General features: G+C 43.3%; 1 protein-coding gene across 1 annotated transcript in view; it reads right to left on the reverse strand.

Annotated features, from left to right (window-relative positions):
* Positions 1-19681, reverse strand: part of TEX10 (testis expressed 10) — a 269253-nt gene that overhangs the window by 102336 nt on the left and 147236 nt on the right. The window contains exons 9-10 of the mRNA XM_073678358.1: positions 12274-12362; positions 5082-5215 (exon numbers count right to left, since the gene is read on the reverse strand). Of these exons, the coding sequence (XP_073534459.1) occupies positions 5082-5215; positions 12274-12362 (223 nt within the window). The remainder of the gene's footprint in view (positions 1-5081; positions 5216-12273; positions 12363-19681) is intronic.

Raw genomic sequence — 19681 nt, forward strand, 5'->3', positions numbered from 1 at the left:
GATTTGCCAGACAACCCCTTTAAACTATATTCGAAAGAGGCCTTGATAACATAATATTAGAGTGTGCAATAATCTATTCTTTACCAGCATGTACAGAAAGGAGTCATCAAGAGAAAGCATTTGGAGGAGGAATTCAGAGTGGGAAAGTCACTGAATTCTAGCATAAGTAGTTGTGGGGGGGTCCATTTTCAATAAAAAAAAAAATCACTTGGTGACTATATATTTAAAGCTAAACTGTTGTTTTTTTATTTATTTTTAATAAAAATGTGGAACAAGCAATTTTAATAAACCTTCAAATATACCTTATAAATGAAATACAAAAGAAAACCTTTGAAAAACCTTCTAGAATATCTCAACGTATGATGTTTCTGAACCAGACAAGCTGCACGTTGTCAGGGTAAATTCATATTCAGTTCTACATATACTGAATATGGCTTTCTAAAGGTGGGAGCGGAGACTACACAGCATGCGCACTCCTGGTTGAATCCCAAAGTACGGTTAGTCAGGGCAGCGGCAGTTTACTTCACAGTGCTCCAGCCCTGTCAGCTAGCTGTTGGTTGTTGGCACACTGTGCCATCTGCCCAGTTAGTTGCTTGCAATTAGCTGACAGGGCAAAAGGAGCTCAGTAACATCGGCACTTCTCCTGCCCTGTCAGCTGGTTCCTGTGAGCTCAGTGACATTGGCACTTCTCAGTGGTCTTCTGTCAGCTGCTGGCTCCTGTGTTGCCAATGAGTTATGAAAATATCAGCAAATGTTACTCAGGATGATCAATAAATGTGTTATGCACTACACAGTCCAGTTATCAGGGTGTATAACATTAGTGACAGAAATGGTTTAGACCATACGCTTCAAACTCCGGCCTATGGGCCAAATATGGCCCGCAGGGTGGTTATATTTGGCCGCGACACCAGAACCGCCACCCCTATGTGGGGCCATTATTCTGTATGAAGGTCTATATGAGGCCCATTATTCTGTATGGAGGACTATGGGAGGCCCATTATTCTGTATGGAGGACTATGGGAGGCCCATTATTCTGTATGGAGGACTATGGGAGGCCCATTATTCTGTATGGAGGACTATGGGAGGCCCATTATTCTGTATGGAGGACTATGGGAGGCGCATTATTCTGTATGGAGGACTATGGGGGGCCCATTATACTGTGTGGAGGACTATGGGAGGCGCATTATTCTGTATGGAGGACTATGGGAGGCCCATTATTCTGTATGGAGGACTATGGGGGGCCAATTATTTTGCATACTGGTAGGCCTGCGAATTTGTCCAAGTATTTCATTTTGGCCCTGTGTGTGTTAAGTTTGACATCCCTGGTTTAGAATAGCAAACAGAAATAGCAATAGATAGATATATATGTAGCTATATCTCTCTATACATCTATGTATCTTCTATATCTATCCTCTAGCTCTCCATGTAGATATATTCTGTATGTATATTGTATATACACTGCTCAAAAAAATAAAGGGAACACTTAAACAACAGAATATAACTCCAGGTAAAACGAACTTCTGTGAAATCAAACTGTCCACTTAGGAAGCAACACTGATTGACAATCAATTTCACATGCTGTTGTGCAAATGGAATAGACAATAGATGGAAATTATTGGCAATTATCAAGACACCCTCAATAAAGGAGTGGTTCTACAGGTGGGGACCACAGACCATATCTACTTTTGAATGTTGGAATGTAGTTTGTGTTTTCACACTTGTTGTAGCATGAGACGGACTCTACAACCAACAGAAGTTGCTCAGGTAGTGCAGTTCATCCAGGATGGCACATCAATGCGAGCTGTGGCAAGAAGGTTTGCTGTGTCCAGTGGCTGGAGGCAGCACTACCAGGAAACAGACCAGTACACCAGGAGACGTGGAGGGGGCCGTAGGAGGGCAATAACCCAGTAGCAGGAGCGCTACCTCCGCCTTTGTGCAAGGAGGAACAGGAGGAGCACTGCCAGAGCCCTGCAAAATGACCTCCAGCAGGCCACAAATGTGCATGTGTCTGCACAAACGATTAGAAACCGACTCCATAAGGGTGGTATGAGGGCTCAAAGTCCACAGATGGGGGTTGTGCTCACAGCCCAACACAGTGCAGGATGCTTGGCATTTGCCACAGAACACCAGGATTGGCAAAGTCGCCACTGGCGCCCTGTGCTCTTCACAGATGAAAGCATGTTCACACTGAGCACATGTGACAGACGTGACAGAGTCTGGAGACGCCGTGGAGAGCGATCTACTGCCTGCAACATCCTTCAGCATGACCGTTTTGGCAGTGGGTCAGTAATGGTGTGGGGTGGCATTTCTTTGGAGGGCCGCACAGCCCTCCATGTGCTCGCCAGAGGTAGCCTGACTGCCATTAGGTACCGAGATGAGATCCTCAGACCCCTTGTGAGACCATATGCTGGTGCGTTGGCCCTGGGTTCCTCCTAATGCAGGACAATGCCAGACCTCATGTGGTTGGAGTGTGTCAGCAGTAACTGCAAGATGAAGTCACTGAAGCTATGGACTGGCCTGCCCGTTCCCCAGACCTGAATCCGACTGAGCACATCTGGGACATCATGTCTCGCTCCATCCACAGACAGTCCAAGAGTTGGCAGATGCTTTAGTCCAGGGCTGGGAGGAGATCCCACAGCAGACCATCCACAACGTCATCAGGAGCATGCCCAGGAGTTGTAGGGAGGTCATACAGGCACGTGGAGGCCACACACAATACTGAGCCTCATTTTGACTTGTTTTAAGGACATTACATCAAAGTTGGATCAGCCGGTAGTGTGTTTTTCCTCTTTAATTTTGGGGGTGATGCCAAATACAGGCCTCGATTGGTTAATAAATTTGATTTCCATTGATGATTGTTGTGTGATTTTGTTGTCAGCACATTCAACTTTGTACAGAACAAAGTATTCAATGTGAATATTTCATTCAGATCTAGGATGTGTTATTTGAGTGTTTTTTTGAGCAGTGCAATTTATATTAATATATATATATTAATATATTAATATATATAGCTATACCATATAGCTAGCTAGATAGATAGATATATATATATATATATATATAATCATCTAATTATGTCTGTTTGTCTGTAATGGAAATCCCGCGTCGCTGATTGGTCGCACACCAGCCGCCTGCGACCAATCAGCAACAGGCGCAGTCCGCCGCGGATTGGCGTGGGATTTGAACGACGCTTCCCTGATTGGTCGCGCCCGGCCGGGCGCGACCAATCAGCGATATTGACACGGCTACTTTAAATTAATCTCCCAATGTATCCTCCCGGGGCCCCAAATGAATTTCTCAATGAATGGGCGCGCGGTGGATGCCGGGTGTGACAACCCCACCCACAACCTGTCACTCACCGTGGAACGCGGAACAGGAGACCCCTGGCTGCAGCCGCAAATAGTCGAGAAATAAGCGGAAGCAAGAGCCGGCTGCAGCCGGGGGTAAAGTGATACATATTTTAGAATACCCGATGCGTTAGAATCGGGCCACCATCTAGTGAGTGCATGTATGTATGTATGTATGTATGTATGTATGTATGTATGTATGTATGTATGTATGTATGTATGTATGTATGTATGTATGTATGTATGTATATATATATATATATATATATATAGAGCTATATGGTATATTGTATATCTATATGTAGATATATATCTAGATATACAGTGCCATGTAAAAGTTTGTGGTCAAAATTACTGTTATTGTGAACAGTTAAGTTGAAGATTAAATGATCTATATTAAAGGCCTAAACTTAAAGATGATACATTTCCTTTGTATTTTAGGCAAAAAAATATATACATATTTTCATCTTTTACATTTTAAAAAATACAAAAACGAAAATGGGCAGATGCCAAAGTGTGGACACTCTGCATGGTTAGTACCTAGTAGCACACCCTTTTGAAAGTATCACAGCTTGTAAAAGCCGTGCCCTCAACAACGCAGTTACTGGGACGGTCCACCTAACCATGGACACAGGGACAAGTAATGGTACATCTTGCTGATGGCACACTGGGTTAATATAGTGGAAGCCGGGACCCAGTCAGACCTTGGGATGGAACATATCCTCCCGATGACGAGGATTGCGGGCCCTGGGTCAATCAGCATTGCCTCCACATTCGACAGCTCATGCACCACCTCAGCCTCCATCTCCGAAATTACCACATCAGTCGGAAGCTGGAAGCACTGCAGAACTGCCTAGGCCAAGCGGCAACAGGTGCTCTGTGTGTCTTCAAAGGTGTATTGGGGTTTTTCCAAATTTTGTGAGTTACTGCATACACTATAATAGTATAGGAGACCCGCTCCTTAATAATTAGAACAACAAAGCATAGCTAGCTGATGTACCTCTAACAATAGTAAGGGCCGCATGACGGCCCTATAAAAATAGGCTTTGTGACATTGAGTCCCTCCTTCAAAAATGAAACAGGATGTATCTGATCATGTCTCACATACCACATGGCCAGATAAGGAAGTAAAATGTTAAAATGACATTACCAGTGAAGGTATTTTTCACTGTTGAAAGCAATGCCAATACTCTGACAACACTGTTCACAGTAGTGACCTGGGAGTCAGAGATGATTCCAGTGGTCTTCCCATGCTGTTCCCATGTCCATTGAGCACTGTTCCCATAGATTAGGGCAATTTTTAGGCCCCTGCAGACCTCCGGGAGGGGGGCGCTGGAAAAATACCCTAGTTTCCCATTGACTTACATTGGGCTCGTTGCTGGGGTCGACCACACGAGCATTACGATTTGATCGACCAGAGCAACAAGCAAACCGAGCATTTTAGTGCTCGCTCATCACTACTTAGTAATTCTTCACTTTACTTGTAAGTAAAAGGAAGAATTACTTTTCAGAACATTATATATTTGATGAACATAACTTGTCTGGATGTACAATTTCATTTTAAAAGAAAAATAAAGTGTTCATTATTTTAAGTTTTTACACACAACACTCATAGGGGTTATATTATACACTTTATTACAGATGTTTTATAATTATTTCAATACATATGGTAGTAGTACAGAACACTTTACCATGCTAAGCAATAGTATTTTATTTTATATGAAATAATACTACCTGCATGACAGTCTTGTGATGTGCAAAAAATGGTTGATCTGTCAAGAAAAGCGTGATCGGGGAGACTTTGGTACTGCTCACTTTAGAAGCTATTTTATTACTTTGCATCCATGACAGCTGTTCAGCAGAAAATCCTTTTAAATAAAAAAAAAAGAAAAAAAATTAAGGAAAAACCATAGCAATTTGTCATCATGCAAAACACAGACTGGATTTCTACAATGCATAGGATTAAATATATAATAAAAATGATGCATCTGGGTAAATTGTAAAACATTTTCCTTTCAGTAAAAGTTGTGAGGAAAAAAATCATAGTATTTCACTGCACAACCTAAAAAAATATTCCAGTTTCTTGAGAGAAGTTCCACCAACCATGATGCCACTCGTATGGTGCTTCATACATCTAGAATGTGATGAAATCTTGGATATTATTATTAGATATTCCAGTTTCAAGAAAGTTTAGTAATTTTTAAATATGCTTTCTGTAATGATGCCTTCAAATTTGCGATATTTGCTTGCTGACATTAAATAGGAACTTTCATGGGTTCACTTTCTCTTTTTAAAAATCTGTCCTTGGCATGGACACAAAGGTACACTGCCCATTACAGGAATAGTACTGTTATCAGAGTTCTGTCTAGGAACAAACCAATGACCTGTGTTTTAATAAAAAATAACTATTTAATGAAACAAAAGTAGAGTTCTTAAAGGGAACTGGTCAACTGAAAAATGCTATTAATCTGCAGATAGGGGGTTAATCTGCAGGTTAATAGCGCTGTGAACCTGCCTGGCGCCTGCACTTAGACCATCCGCTGCGGGGAGGAAATTAACTTTATTCCTCCTGGCAGTGTTCGCCTTCCACTAATAGGGGAAGCGCAGGTTCAGTCTATGTATTGAGAGTGGTAGTTGTGCCCGCGAGCCCCAGCTCTTACTGAAAGCCAGCCCTAATGCGTGGATCCTGATGTAATCAAACAGGAGCCATTTAAATGGATAATCATCTTACATCTTCATTGATACTCAACCAACTTTATTTGGTATATCTCTTCACACAAGGAAGAAACAAAATACCTCAAAAAATTTACAAGCCGGAGGCAATAAGTAAGAGTGTTATCGTGGGTTTCTGGAAAACCAAATTACAAGTAATTTTCATTTTTCCCACCATCCATAACAGCACCCGTGAGAGAATTACAAAGTAACACTTGGATAGGGAGGGAACATAACTTGAAAGATCTTACACCTGAAGGAAAAATCCTAAGAATAATCCAGTCAAATGGGCAGTGCAGAATAAATCAGCAGTTTTTTGCCATCTAATCTCAGAGCAGCATAATGCAGAGAAAGAGATCCTGATTCCAGCAATGTATCACTTACTGGGCTGCATAGTGTAGTTTTGAAGAAGAAAAAAAATCACTTATCAGCAAGAGTTCATCATTAGAGTACTAGTAAACCTGCTGCAGGTCAAGCATATTCACGAGCGCTGTACAACCCAGTGCTCCATTGATTGGCAGCTTTCTATGTATACTGTAAATAGGCAGAAAAAGAAAGCTGCCAATCAGTGGTGTGTGCAGGGTTTAACAGAGATCAACATTAAGTGAATTGCTAGATCTGCAACAGATAACAGTGATTTTATCAAAATGACAGCAAGCAGCTCAGCAAGTAGCACATCTCTATAATCAGGATCTCTGCCCCTACATTATTTTGCTCTCAGATGGGGTAGCAAAAACCTGGTGACCGATTCCCTTTAATCCCTTTACGTTCAATGACTGACTCCTTGCCCTGCTATGTCCGTCATGTATTTGAACTGTCACTGCATGTAAACACGCAGTGACAGTTCAGTGCCGACAGTGGGGGACATCTTATGTGCCCGCTATTAAAGAGCATGAATATTCACTGCTCTCCAAGCCTGGGTCTATGGGCGTGGAGAGGAGTGAATATTAATGCTCTTTAACAGCGGACACACGTTATCGCCGAGCCGTGGCTGAGACTGACTGTGTGCCCGCTATTAAAGAAAAGGAATATTCACTGCTCTCCACTCCCATAGTCCCGGTGTGGAGAGGAGTGAATATTCCAGCAGATGACCTCTCCGTGTGGGGGCAGACGGCAGTGACGTCATGCACAGCTCACAGGTTGAGAACAGCTGCCGCAGCAGAACGGGATGCAGCGCTGGAGCAGAGGGAAGATGAGTAGTGTTTATTTTTTTCATGTGTGCAGTGATGGGGGACAATGCTTACCAGGATGGGGATGAGGGGTGCCATGCATACCAGGGTGGGGAGGAGGGGGCCATGCATACCAGGATGGTGTTGAGGGGACCATGCATACCAGGATGGGGATGAGGAGGCCATATATACCAGGATGGGGATGATGGGACCATGCATGCCAGGATGGGGATGAAGGGGCCATGCATACCAGGATTAGGGATGGGGGCCATGTATACCAGGATAGGAATGAGGGGGGCATGCATACCAGGATAGGAATGAGGGGGGCATGCATACCAGGATAGGAATGAGGGGGGCATGCATACCAGGATTAGGATGGGGGAATATACCGTATTTTTGGGACCTTAAGATGCACTCCACCACCCCCCCATTCGGGAGGAAAATGGATGGTGGTGTGTCTTATGGTCCGAATATCGGTTTACCGGGGAGTCGCTGTGGTGGAGGATCGTAAGGAAGCAGGGTCTCTTACGATCCCGCTCTGCACATCAGGGGCTCTCCAAAAGATGTGGAGAGTCCGATCCAAGAGCAGAGAGGCTTCTGTCCCTCTGCTCGCTCACTAAATGCTGCGATCGCAGCATTTAGGGGGTTAAAGTGCCAGGTGTCAGAATCAGCTGACACCTGGCGGCGATCTCGCGCGCGTGCACAGCCTCTGTGCGTCTGCGATCGCCAAGACGTATCTATACGTACCCGGTCATTAAGGCCCAGACCACAGCGACGTCTCTCGTCAGAAAGGGGTTAATGTTGCTTTCATCTTCACAAAAGTAATAGGGAGAAAAAAAACAACACACAAATTGTTGTGCAATTTCAACCGAGTACACAGATAACCCAGATGTGGTGAGAAACTACTGCTTGGGCGCACAGCAGGGCATGTGAGGGTAGAAGTGCAATTTGATTTCTGGAGCGTAAATTTGGCTGTAATAGATTGTGGATTTGCAAGGCCCCTGAGGTACCAAAAAAGCAGAAACCCTCCACAACCCCACAAAGGTGAAACCATTTTAGAAGCTACACACCCCAAGGAGTTCAAAATAAATTCAACTTTATAACAAGCAAATAATGCTCCAAAAAGTAGCACAATATACTGAGGGCAATCTAGTAATATTCAAACCATGGCTATAAATACAAAATAGAACCAAAACAAAAAAGCCAATACCAATAATGTAAATATATGAAGTTTATTAATGCAAAAGATATTAACAAGAATTTTACAGAACAGAGACGTAACCAGAGAGCAATGCTAATGCATCAGGGACAACAGAAGGAGATGGGATACACATACTGTATATTACGTAATTCAAAATTAGGCCCATACATAATGGCATTGAGGGTACTGGATAAACAAGTGCTATATACTAAATGATTTCAGCACTATTGTTCAGAGATATCTGGACACAATCAGACAGCCATACTGACATGAGTCCTCTGTGGCCATCCCTCATGCTGTGCTGACGCCAGGTCCCTACACATGTTTCCGGGTCCTAGCCTTTGTCAGGGGGCGTGGCGTCAGATCAGCATGGTGCACCTTTTATATTAACCGCATCCAATCATATGCTACCAGGGGTCAGGGGTAGAGGGAAATGCCGCAGATTGAACCACGGAGTCTGCAAAAGTCCCACCCTCTGCCACGTCATCTGATAGCCCAGGCCGGGTAACGCGAGCGGAGACCAGACCATGTGACAAGCACATGATCGGAGTCTGGTCACGTGACACGGCCCGGGGGCAGATCAAGATGCGGTGAGCTACAGGACCTGCGGGTTACGTCTCTGTTCTACAGAATTCTTGTTAATATCTTTTGCATTAATAAACTTTATATATTTAACTTATTGGCTTTTTTGTTTTGGTTCTACCCCTCAACAACTTCATATAGGGGTGTGCTGACCAACCTAAAGGTGCATCACGGAATGTTATAGTATTAAGTTGTGGAAATAAGTTGTTTTTTTCCCACTAACATGTTGCTTTAGCCCAAAATTTTTCATTTTCACAAAAGTAACAAGAGAAAATGCACAATAGATTTTGTTTTTCATTTTCTCCTGAGCATGCAGATACCTCATATGTGGTAGGAAAATACTGCTTGGGTACATGGCAGGGCTCAGAAATGAAGGACCGCCCTTTGACTTTTGGATCACAATTTTTGCTCGAACAGATTGCGGACACCATGTGGCATTTGGAGAGCCTTGATATGCCCTAAAGTAAGAAATGCCTACAAGTGACCCCATTTTGCAAACTGAAACCTTTGATGAAATTTATTAAGGGGAGTAGAAATTTTTTTTTACTTTTATATTTATAACATTGGGCGGTGAAAAAGAAAAAAAATTACATTTTTCCCACAAAAATGTTGCTTTAGGCCCAAATTTTCCATTTTCACAAGGATAACAGGAGAAAGTGTTTCCATTTTTTCTTATGCAATTTCTCCTGTATGCGCCGATTCCCTATATGTGGTGCGAAACTACTGTTTGGGTGGAAGGGAATGAGCGTCATTTGATTATTGGAGTTCAAATTTTCCAACAATAGTTTGAAGACGCAAAGACATAGTTGGTGAGCCTCCAATGTGCACAACGGCAGAAATCACCCCCAAAATAACCACATTTTGGAAAGTACACCCCTCAAGGAATTCATCTAAGTGGTGTGATGACCACCTTGAACCCACTAATGTTTCACATAATTTTAGAATATCCAGCTGTGAAAATAATATTTTTTTTTCCATGAAAATGTTGCTTCAGCTTTAAAGTTTTTAATTTTTAAAAGAGTATTTGATGCGCAAATTTTCCCGAGTACGCCGATACACCATATGTGACCAGAAACTACTGTTTGGGCAAAGAGAAGGAGCACTATTTTTGCTAAAACAGATTGTGGACACCATGTCACATAAGGAGAGCCTCTTAGATTCCAAAACAGTAGAAAACGCGACCCCATTTTGAAAACTACACCTCTGAAGGTGTAGTGAGCATTTTAAACCCACAGGTGATTTGCAGAATTGTATAACATTGGGTGTGGAAATGAAAAACTAGATTTTTTTCCACTAAGATGTTGTTTTAACCCCAAGTTTTTGATTTTCAAAAGGGCTAATAGCAGAAATTGGACCACATCATTTGTTACGCAATTTTTCCTGAGAACACAATACCCCCAGTATGTGGTCAGAAATTAATTTTCAAACACAGTGCAAAGCTCAGAAGGGAAGGAGCACCATATTGGGATTCAGATTTTTCTGGAATAATTTGCAGGTGCAATGTAACATTGGCAGAGCCCAAGAGGTGAGAGAACAGAACCCACCATAAGTGACCCCATTTTACAAACTACACACTTCAATGAATTAATCCACATGTGCAGTGAGAATGTTGACACCACGGGTGTGTCACAGAATTTTATACCATTGGGCAGTGAAGTAATTACATTTTTACCACTAAAATGATGTTTCAGCACCAGATTCTTCATTCCCTCCATAGTAAAAATCAGAAAATATGGCCCCATATATATAATTTGTCACACAATTTCTCCTGAGAGTGGCAATACTCTATTTTTCTTCCACAGTACTGTTTGGCCACACAGCAGGGCTAGGGAGGGAAGGAGGGCAAATTTTCCTACAATAGTAGGGCAGATTACATATACAGAGCCATTAAGTGGCAGACCAGAAAAATAACCCCTCAAGTGACCCTATTTTGAAAACTACACCCCTCAGGAAATTTATCTACAGGGATGATATTGACACACTGCGATTTCCAAAAACCACGTTGTGGATGTTGCAGAGAGAAAATTGCAAATATGTCTTTGTACAGCCAATAAATTGTAGGTCCCAATACATTGTGCCCAGCTTGTGTTTCTGGAGACACGCACCTTGTAAATTATTGGGCTCTCCTTGCTACACTAATGCCAAACATGTGGACATTAAGTGCAGTTTAGGCACTGTGAAGCTCAGAAGGGAGCGGAAATTATTTGTATGTGGTAGTGCAGATTTCACCAGATTTCTTGTGGGGTAGCCTTGTTGCTTCTCCAAAGTCTCTGTGCTACCAGTAACTGCGATTATATTTCCTTTAACAGATAATGGACATGTCTTTTTGTGGGTTAAGTTGAAGCTTTTTTTGGTAACACCTACAAAGCTACTAGGCAGCCAGCCTCCCCAAAACACAAGGCAAAAGGCTAATTAAGTCAAACCACATGACCCAAGGTTAAATCAAGCTGGAAGATAAACCAAGATAGGAGACAGATTTGGCAGGCCAAACAAACGCCAAATGTGGGGCAAAAGGCCGAACATGAAACTTGAAGCAATAAGTCAAACGTGCATATATAAGGAATAACACAATTAGTAACATTAATATGTCTCCTATCCTGCATGTTCACCACTTTTCCCCTCTTCAGGCTCTAGCTCTTAATTTAGAATTGACTGAGCTGGTGGGAGGAAACTAGCTACTATGATCTCTTATATAACCCAAGAATACAGTACACACAGACATGAGGAATTAGTGCTCTTCATTCCTTAGTTAACACAAAGACAAAAGCAGCAATAAGTAGGAGTTTATACAGCAATACTGAGCAATGTAGATGGGAATCCAGCTCTATTGTGAGGTAAACGACATGTTACAAAGCTCAATACAATCTTTCTGTGTTTCCTTTCGGTGTTTAAAACCCCATCTGTTGTCATGTTTTGCACATTTGTTTTTTTCACTCGAACAAGACGCCGGTACGGTGTTGAAACACAATGTGAATAAAAATAATTTTCCTCATCATCATATCTGGGACATGATTTTGTTCCACTTACTAATATATAAGTATTATAGGTTCCACTCCTGTCCTTTTTAGTGCTCTCTAATTCTGATAGTTAACAGAAGGGTATGTGACTAGAACCTACTCCAATTGAAAAACTGCTTTTTTTAAGTTAAGAGTTTTTGAAATGGAGGAGCCTCATGTATCACATGCTCCTCTATCATAACTTTTTCATTGGAAATTTACCAAACAGAATCTAAGCATTAAAAGGACTTTGAAATATACTTTACCTGTAAGTGCTGAGAACAAAAAGCTGAAATAGTCCACATCAAATATTTTAGTTTCAAGGTTTGAACACATCCAATTTCCAAATGAAGACCTGAAATAAAAGGTTATGTAACAGTGAATTCAATTCTAAAGACAATCATCCAGTTGAGCATAAAATCTTAATCTTAAAGAAAAAATAATTCATAATAATCACCACTGAAAGAAACGTCCAGATTGCGATGCGGCCTCAAACAGGCTTCCAAGCTGCAGTAAGAGTAACAGTGTGGACAGACCATATGAACCAGAGGCTTCAGGAAGGGGGAGGTCCCTGTTGCCGTAGAGGTGTTGCCCTGGATCATCAGGCAGCGTCTCTGTCCTGCTGCTGTCTAATAGTAAGGGACCTATGGTGGCTGTGATGCCGAGGGAATGCTGTACTCCTTCAACCGGGCTCCCAAAGACAAGGATCCTAATCTTTCCATGTGGTGCTTGTGCTGCACATCACTTACTTTCTGGTTGTAGTTCTGATTCATCCTCGATCCATGCCTTCAGGGACCGCCTCTTCTACATTAAAGGACTTCCACTCCATGTTTATATCAAAACACAACTTTACTTTCTTCTTCAGCATAGCAGGACAGGACATTCACATTGACAGAGTTACAGTTCTTTACACAGCACGAGTTCTTATTTACCATCTGTTTGTCCTGAGCTATTCATTTTCTTAGCTAGCCTCTTTGACCCTTAAGATAGCTGAGGCATTGCAGCCTTTTGAGTCAAGCACAGCCTTCTCGGGACTAATCCCCGTCCATCCAGTCCTCCGCTTCTTGGAGGACTTAAAGGAAGCCACACAGCTTCCTCTTCTAGACTGTAGGTCCTGGGCGTAATGGTAAACTCTTAGGCTGTGTGCCCACTATGCGTTTTTTAAGCATTTCCGCATCGGCAATTCCACTGCATGAACACTTAAAAAACGCTTGATAGAAGGCCTGCCATGTTCCCCAATGATGACCCGCATGTGCTGTGCGGAAAAATCCACAGCACTACCAATTATTTTGCGGAAGCGCAGCGTTTTCGCCGCCATTGACTTACATTGGAACGCATGGAATCCGCATCACTGCATATGTAGATGCGGATTCCATGCATTTCAATGTGCGGATGGTACCCGGGTTTGGAGAAGAGGAGACTCTCCTCCGGACCCGGGTACCATAAAAAATAAAAATAAAATAAAAAATAAACATTATACTTACCTTCTGATGGCCTCCGGTGTCCTTGTCTCGGCTTGCCGGCAGCTCGCAGTGGACTCAAGGACCGGCGGTGATGTCATTTAGTCATGTGACGGGACACGCGACCGCTGACGTCGGCAGGTCCTTTAGTCTACCACGAGCTGCCGGCAAGCCAAGACAAGGACACCGAGGGCCATCAGAAGGTAAGTATATATTTATTTTTTACCATTCTTTCGGTCACACTATATAAATCCATGCCGGTTGCATGGATTTATATAGTGTGACCAAGTTGTCAAGCACTTTCCAAGTGATGCTAAAATCGCTTGGAAAGAGCTTGACAACCCGCATGAGGAAATGCATGTGAAGAACGCTTCACAGCCGCTTGTCCATGGCAGGAAAACGCATGTACAATCCGCATGTACAATCCGCATGCATTTTTTCTGCCAGGGAGATGCAGAAATGCTCAGGAAAAATCCGGAGCATTTCTGCATCGTGGGCACATAGCCTTAGTCTGATTTACAGGCCGACGATTCTCTGCTGCTGGACTGACTATGCTGCTGCTCCTTTCCCTGGTCCTGTAACCACTGCCCTCAACAGTCACTTCCCCCAGTCTCCACTGTCCTGCTCCTCCCACTCTGAGCAACTCCTAATTCTTTAACTATTTCCTACCTTAACTCCATCTTATCTTAAAGTGCCCACCTCTGCACTGCCCAGATCCTATTTAAACCTAATTGATCATGCAACTAACAGTTCATACAACGGTCACATACATGTTCGTAGACATATAAGCAGAGGACAATACATTGTGCATAAGGAAGGAAGAGGAACATGACCGGAACGGTCACCCCCTTACATAATCATAGTGTCCATGTGCACACGGACTGCCCACACAGTTACTCCAACTGCAGTCTGCAAGCTTGTTTTGAGCCCGCATTGCAGTCTGGATGTTTCATTCTTGATTATTACAACTATTATGAAGTATTCAAGAACGTATGGAATGTATGGACATGAAATGTATGGATAAAGAAAATAACAAAAACTACGTTTATATGCTGTTTGCATTATGGATCAAGACAGTTTTAGGTAACAACTGTATTACGGCAATTTAAAGGTTTGAAACATTTATTCTATTAGGTCAGTTTATTTATTATTACATTATTATTATTTATTTGGTAGGCATAAATCAGAATCGGCAGCAGGCTTAATTGGGAGAACGCCTTTGGATGGCTTGCTCCAGGCACGTAGAATTATGTGTAAGTAGTAATTATATGAAAACATGTCATTAAAGAATCAAAATATAAATATCAGGCACAAGTGCTTGTGTATTAAAACAAAATAAACGCCTTTTATTGTCTAAAATATCTTATGCGTTTTAGGGAAGAAAAAAAACTTAATCACATCTAAAAAAATAAAAAATAAAAAAAAAATTAGACAGTATGTATCAGTTAATTGTAACAGGGCAGGTTTAAATAGTTAAAAAGGTGTCAAGTCAAGTATACAGTGGCTTGCGAAATTATTCACCACTTGTCTTTTTACCTATTTTGTTACATTACAACCTGTGTTTAAATCATTTTGTAATCAGATTTGTATGTGATGCTTCAGCATCAAATAGACTAAGGTAGTGAAGTGAGAAAAATATAGGGATAAAGTAAAATGTATGGCATCAAATAACTAAAAATTAGCATGTGCATATGTTTTCACACCTTTTTTTGATGAAGCCCCTGAAATTTCTGGTGCAAGAAATTACCATCATGAGTCACATATTGAGTGAAAGCAAGTCCACATCTGTGCAATGTAAATGTCACATGGTCTGTCAGTATATACTGTACATCCCTTTTTTGAACGACCACAGAAGCTGCAACACCATTGAGCAAGAGGCACCAATAACCAAACACCACTATGAAGACCAAGGAGATCTCCAAACAAGTCTGGGACAAAGTTTTTGATAAGTACAAGTCAGGGTTGGGTTATTAAAAAAAAATATCCCAATCTCTGATGATCCCCCAGGAGCACCATCAAATCCATTATCATCAAATGGAAACAACAACCAACATGGTACCACAACAAACCTTCCAAGAAAGGGATGCCTACTAAAGCTCTAAGCCCGGGCAAGGAGGGCTAGCCCCGCACTACTAGATACATTATGTAAAATAGGAGGCAGGTCAGTGAAGGCACACTGAGCTGTAATAAGAGCATACAGATGAATATATAAGCAGAGCACCAGATAGAGCCCACCCCACAGGCCGCCGAGGAGCACGAGAATATCATTATCTCCAAACTGAAAGTAAAGATTACACAAAAACCACAGGACGGATTTCATCAACCAATGTATCATTTTAATCAGTGTAATGTCACCCTCCTGACAGTGTATGTAGTTTACTGAGCACAATCCTGATGACAGGTGCGCCTTAAGAGTTGTCCCACAAACAATAATTAATTTTCATTTTAATCAATAGATCTTGGAATAATAAGTTCCAATGGGAGGTGTTTAACCCCTTCCAGAAATGTGTCGTACATGTACTGCTCTGAGGGAGTTGCGTTCCCTCAAAGAGAAGTACATGTACGGTATGGTGATCGGGTGGGCTCACGCTGAGCGCCGCCACGATCACATGCGGGTGTCAGCTCTGTGTGAGAGCTGACACACCGCAGCACCGTTTAACCCCTCTGATGCCGCTGTCAGTAGTGACAGCGACATCGCAGAGGGAGTGGGTTCCCTCTGTGATCCCATCAACACAACGCAATGTGATCGTGTTGTGTTGATGGTCTCCATGGTCACCCCCGGTCCCAAGATGCCCACGGGGTCCTTCAGGGTCCTACAGGAAAGTGGCCACTCAGCGCCTTCTCAGAGAGCAGGAGCTGAGATGCCTCCTTACTGCCTGTCAGACGCTGATCTGATGCTCTGCAGTGCAGATGCACTGCAGAGCTTCAGATCAACGATCTGCCAGTTTGATAATCTTGTCCCACCGTGGTACAATGTAAAAAAAAGTAATAAAATATTTAATACAAATTATAAAAATATTTTAAAAAAATGTAAAAAAAATTAAAAAAAATCACAAAAAAAAGAAAAAATATTAATTCAATAAGAATATTTATCTGTATAAAAAAAAAAAAAACAATAAAAGTACACATATTTGGTATCATTGTGTTCGTAATGACCTGACCTATAAAACTGTACCACTAGTTAACCCCTTCAGTGAAAAAATTAAAGTAAAAGTCAAAATCGTCACTACACCTGTAGATAAATTCACAAAGGGGTATAATTTCCAAAATGGGGTCACATGAGAGGGATTCTGCTCTCCTAGCACGTAGGGTCTCTGTATATAGAGTCCGCAAACTATTCTAAGAAAATCTGCGCTCCAGGAGGCAAAAAGCGCTCCGTCCCTCCAGAGTCTCGCCGTGTGGCTAAGCAGCAGGGGCAGCGTCAGCACCCGGGCAAGTGCCGGGGTCCTGAGCAGGAGGGGGGCCCACTTGCGGTCAAGCACCCCGCCGGGCTATGGGTGGAGGAGAGCGGTGCCAGCGCCCGCCCTTCCCCCCCGCTTGCTCAGGGCCCCGGCAGCCGGATACTTACCTCTCCCCGTGCCTCCGCAGATCCGCTGTCTTCCTGCTGTGCGCTCCCTGTGACATCTCAGGTCAGAGGGTGCGGGGACGTCTTTCATTCGCGCCCTCCCCAGAACCATCACAGGCAGCGCAGAGCGGGAAGACGCCGGCGATGCTGGAGTCCAGACCTGAGCAGCTGCAGCAGGTGAGGAGGAGTGAGGTGAGTATTTGATTTTTTTTTTTTTTTTTATGTATGGAGGTATGGGGCATAATATGGGGGGGGGGTGACATCCTGCATGGGGCATTATAAAGAGGGGGGGTGACATCCTGCATAGGGCATTATAAAGAGGGGGGGGGTGACATCCTGCATGGGGCATTATAAAGGGAGGGGGTGACATCCTGCATGGGGCATTATAAAGAGAGGGGGTGACACCTTGCATGGGGCATTATAAAGAGAGGGGGTGACACCTTGCATGGGGCATTATAAAGAGAGGGGGTGACATCAATGCATTGTGCATTATAAAGGGGGGGTGGTTACATCCTGCATGGGGCATTATAAAGAGGGGGGCGACATCCTGCATGGGGCTTTATAAAGAGGGGGGGTGACATCCTGCATGGGGCATTATAAAGAGGGGGGATGACATCCAGCATGGGGCTTTATAAAGAGGGGGGGGGGGTGACATCCTGCATGGGGCATTATAAAGAGGGGGGATGACATCCAGCATGGGGCATTATAAAGAAAGGGGGTGATATCCAGCATGGGGCATTATAATGAGAGGGGGTGACATCCTGCATGGGGCATTATAAAGAGGGGGTGACATCCTGCATGGGGCATTATAAAGAGGGGGGGGGTTTACATCCTGCATGGGGCATTATAAAGAGGGGGGGGGTTTACATCCTGCATGGGGCATTATAAAGAGGGGGGGTTACATCCTGCATGGGGAATTATAAAGAGGGGGGGTTACATCCTGCATGGGGCATTATAAACAGGGGAGGGGGTGACATCCTGCATGGGGCATTATAAAGAGGGGAGGGGGTGACATCCTGCATGGGGCATTATAAAGAGGGGGGGTTACATCCTGCATGGAGCATTATAAAGAGGGGGGGTTACATCCTGCATGGGGCATTATAAAGAGGGGGGGTTACATCCTGCATAGGGCATTATAAAGAGGGGAGGGGAGTGACATGCTGCATGGGCCATTATAAAGAGGGGGGTGGTGACATCCTGCATGGGGCATTATAAAGAGGGGGGTGACATCCTGCATGGGGCATTATAAAGAGGGGGGTGACATCCTGCATGGGGCATTTTAAAGAGGGGGGTGACATCCTGCATGGGGCATTTTAAAGAGGGGGGTGACATCCTGCATGGGGGATTATAAAGGGGGGGAACAGCCGGCATGGGGCATTATAAGGGGGTAACAGCTTGCATAGGGCATTATGTGGGGGGAACAGCCTGCATGGAGTATTATATGGGGGGGGTGACATCCTGCATGGGGCATTATAAAGAGGGGTGTGTGACATCCGGCATGGGGCATTATATGGGGGGGCATCCTGCATGGGGCATTATATGGGGGGAAAGGGACATCCTGCATAGGGCATTATGTGGGGGGAACAGCCTGCATGGAGCATTATATGGGGGCAAGTATCCAGTATGGAGTGATATAAGGGAACCAGTATCCTATATCGAGCATTATATGGGGGCCAGTATCCAGTATGGAGTGATATAAGGGAACCAGTATCCTGTATGGAGCATTATATGGGGGCCAGTATCCTATACAGAGCGTTTTATGGGGGCCAGTATTCTGTATGGAGCGTTACAGTGGTGGCCAAAAGTATTGGCACCCCTGCAATTCTGTCAGATAATACTCAGTTTCTTCCTGAAAATGATTGCAATCACAAATTCTTTGGTATTATTATCTTCATTTAATTTGTCTTCAATGAAAAAACACAAAAAGAATTGTCCTAAAGTCAAATTGGATACAATTCCACACCAAACCTAAAAAAAGGGGTGGACAAAAGTATTGGCACTGTTTGAAAAATCATGTGATGCTGCTCTAATTCGTGTAATTAACAGCACCTGTAATTTACCTGTGGCACCTAACAGGTGTTGGCAATAACTAAATCACACTTGCAGCCAGTTAACATGGATTAAAGTTGACTCAACCTCTGTCCTGTGTCCTTGTGTCTACCACATTGAGCATGGAGAAAAGAAAGAAGACCAAAGAACTATCTGAGGACTTGAGAAACCAAATTGTGAGGAAGAATGAGCAATCTCAAGGCTACAAGTCCATCTCCAAAGACCTGAATGTTCCTGTGTCTTCCGTGCGCAGTGTCATCAATAAGTTTAAAGCCCATGGCACTGTGGCTAACCTCCCTAGATGTGGACGGAAAAGAAAAATTGACGAGAGATTTCAACGCAAGATTGTGCGGATTGTGGATAAAGAACCTCGACTAACATCCAAACAAGTTCAAGCTGCCCTGCAGTCCGAGGGTACAACAGTGTCAACCCGTACTATCCGTCGGCGTCTGAATGAAAAGGGACTGTATGGTAGGATACCCAGGAATACCCCACTTCTTACCCCGAGACATAAAAAAGCCAGGCTGGAGTTTTCCAAAACTTACCTGAGAAAGCCTAAAACGTTTTGGAAGAATGTTCTCTGGTCAGATGAGACAAAAG

This window comes from Phyllobates terribilis, unplaced genomic scaffold, assembly GCF_046119375.1.
Source record: "Phyllobates terribilis strain yellow unplaced genomic scaffold, ASM4611937v1 Scaffold_4__5_contigs__length_816908805, whole genome shotgun sequence".
NCBI classification, from domain to species: Eukaryota; Metazoa; Chordata; class Amphibia; order Anura; family Dendrobatidae; genus Phyllobates; species Phyllobates terribilis.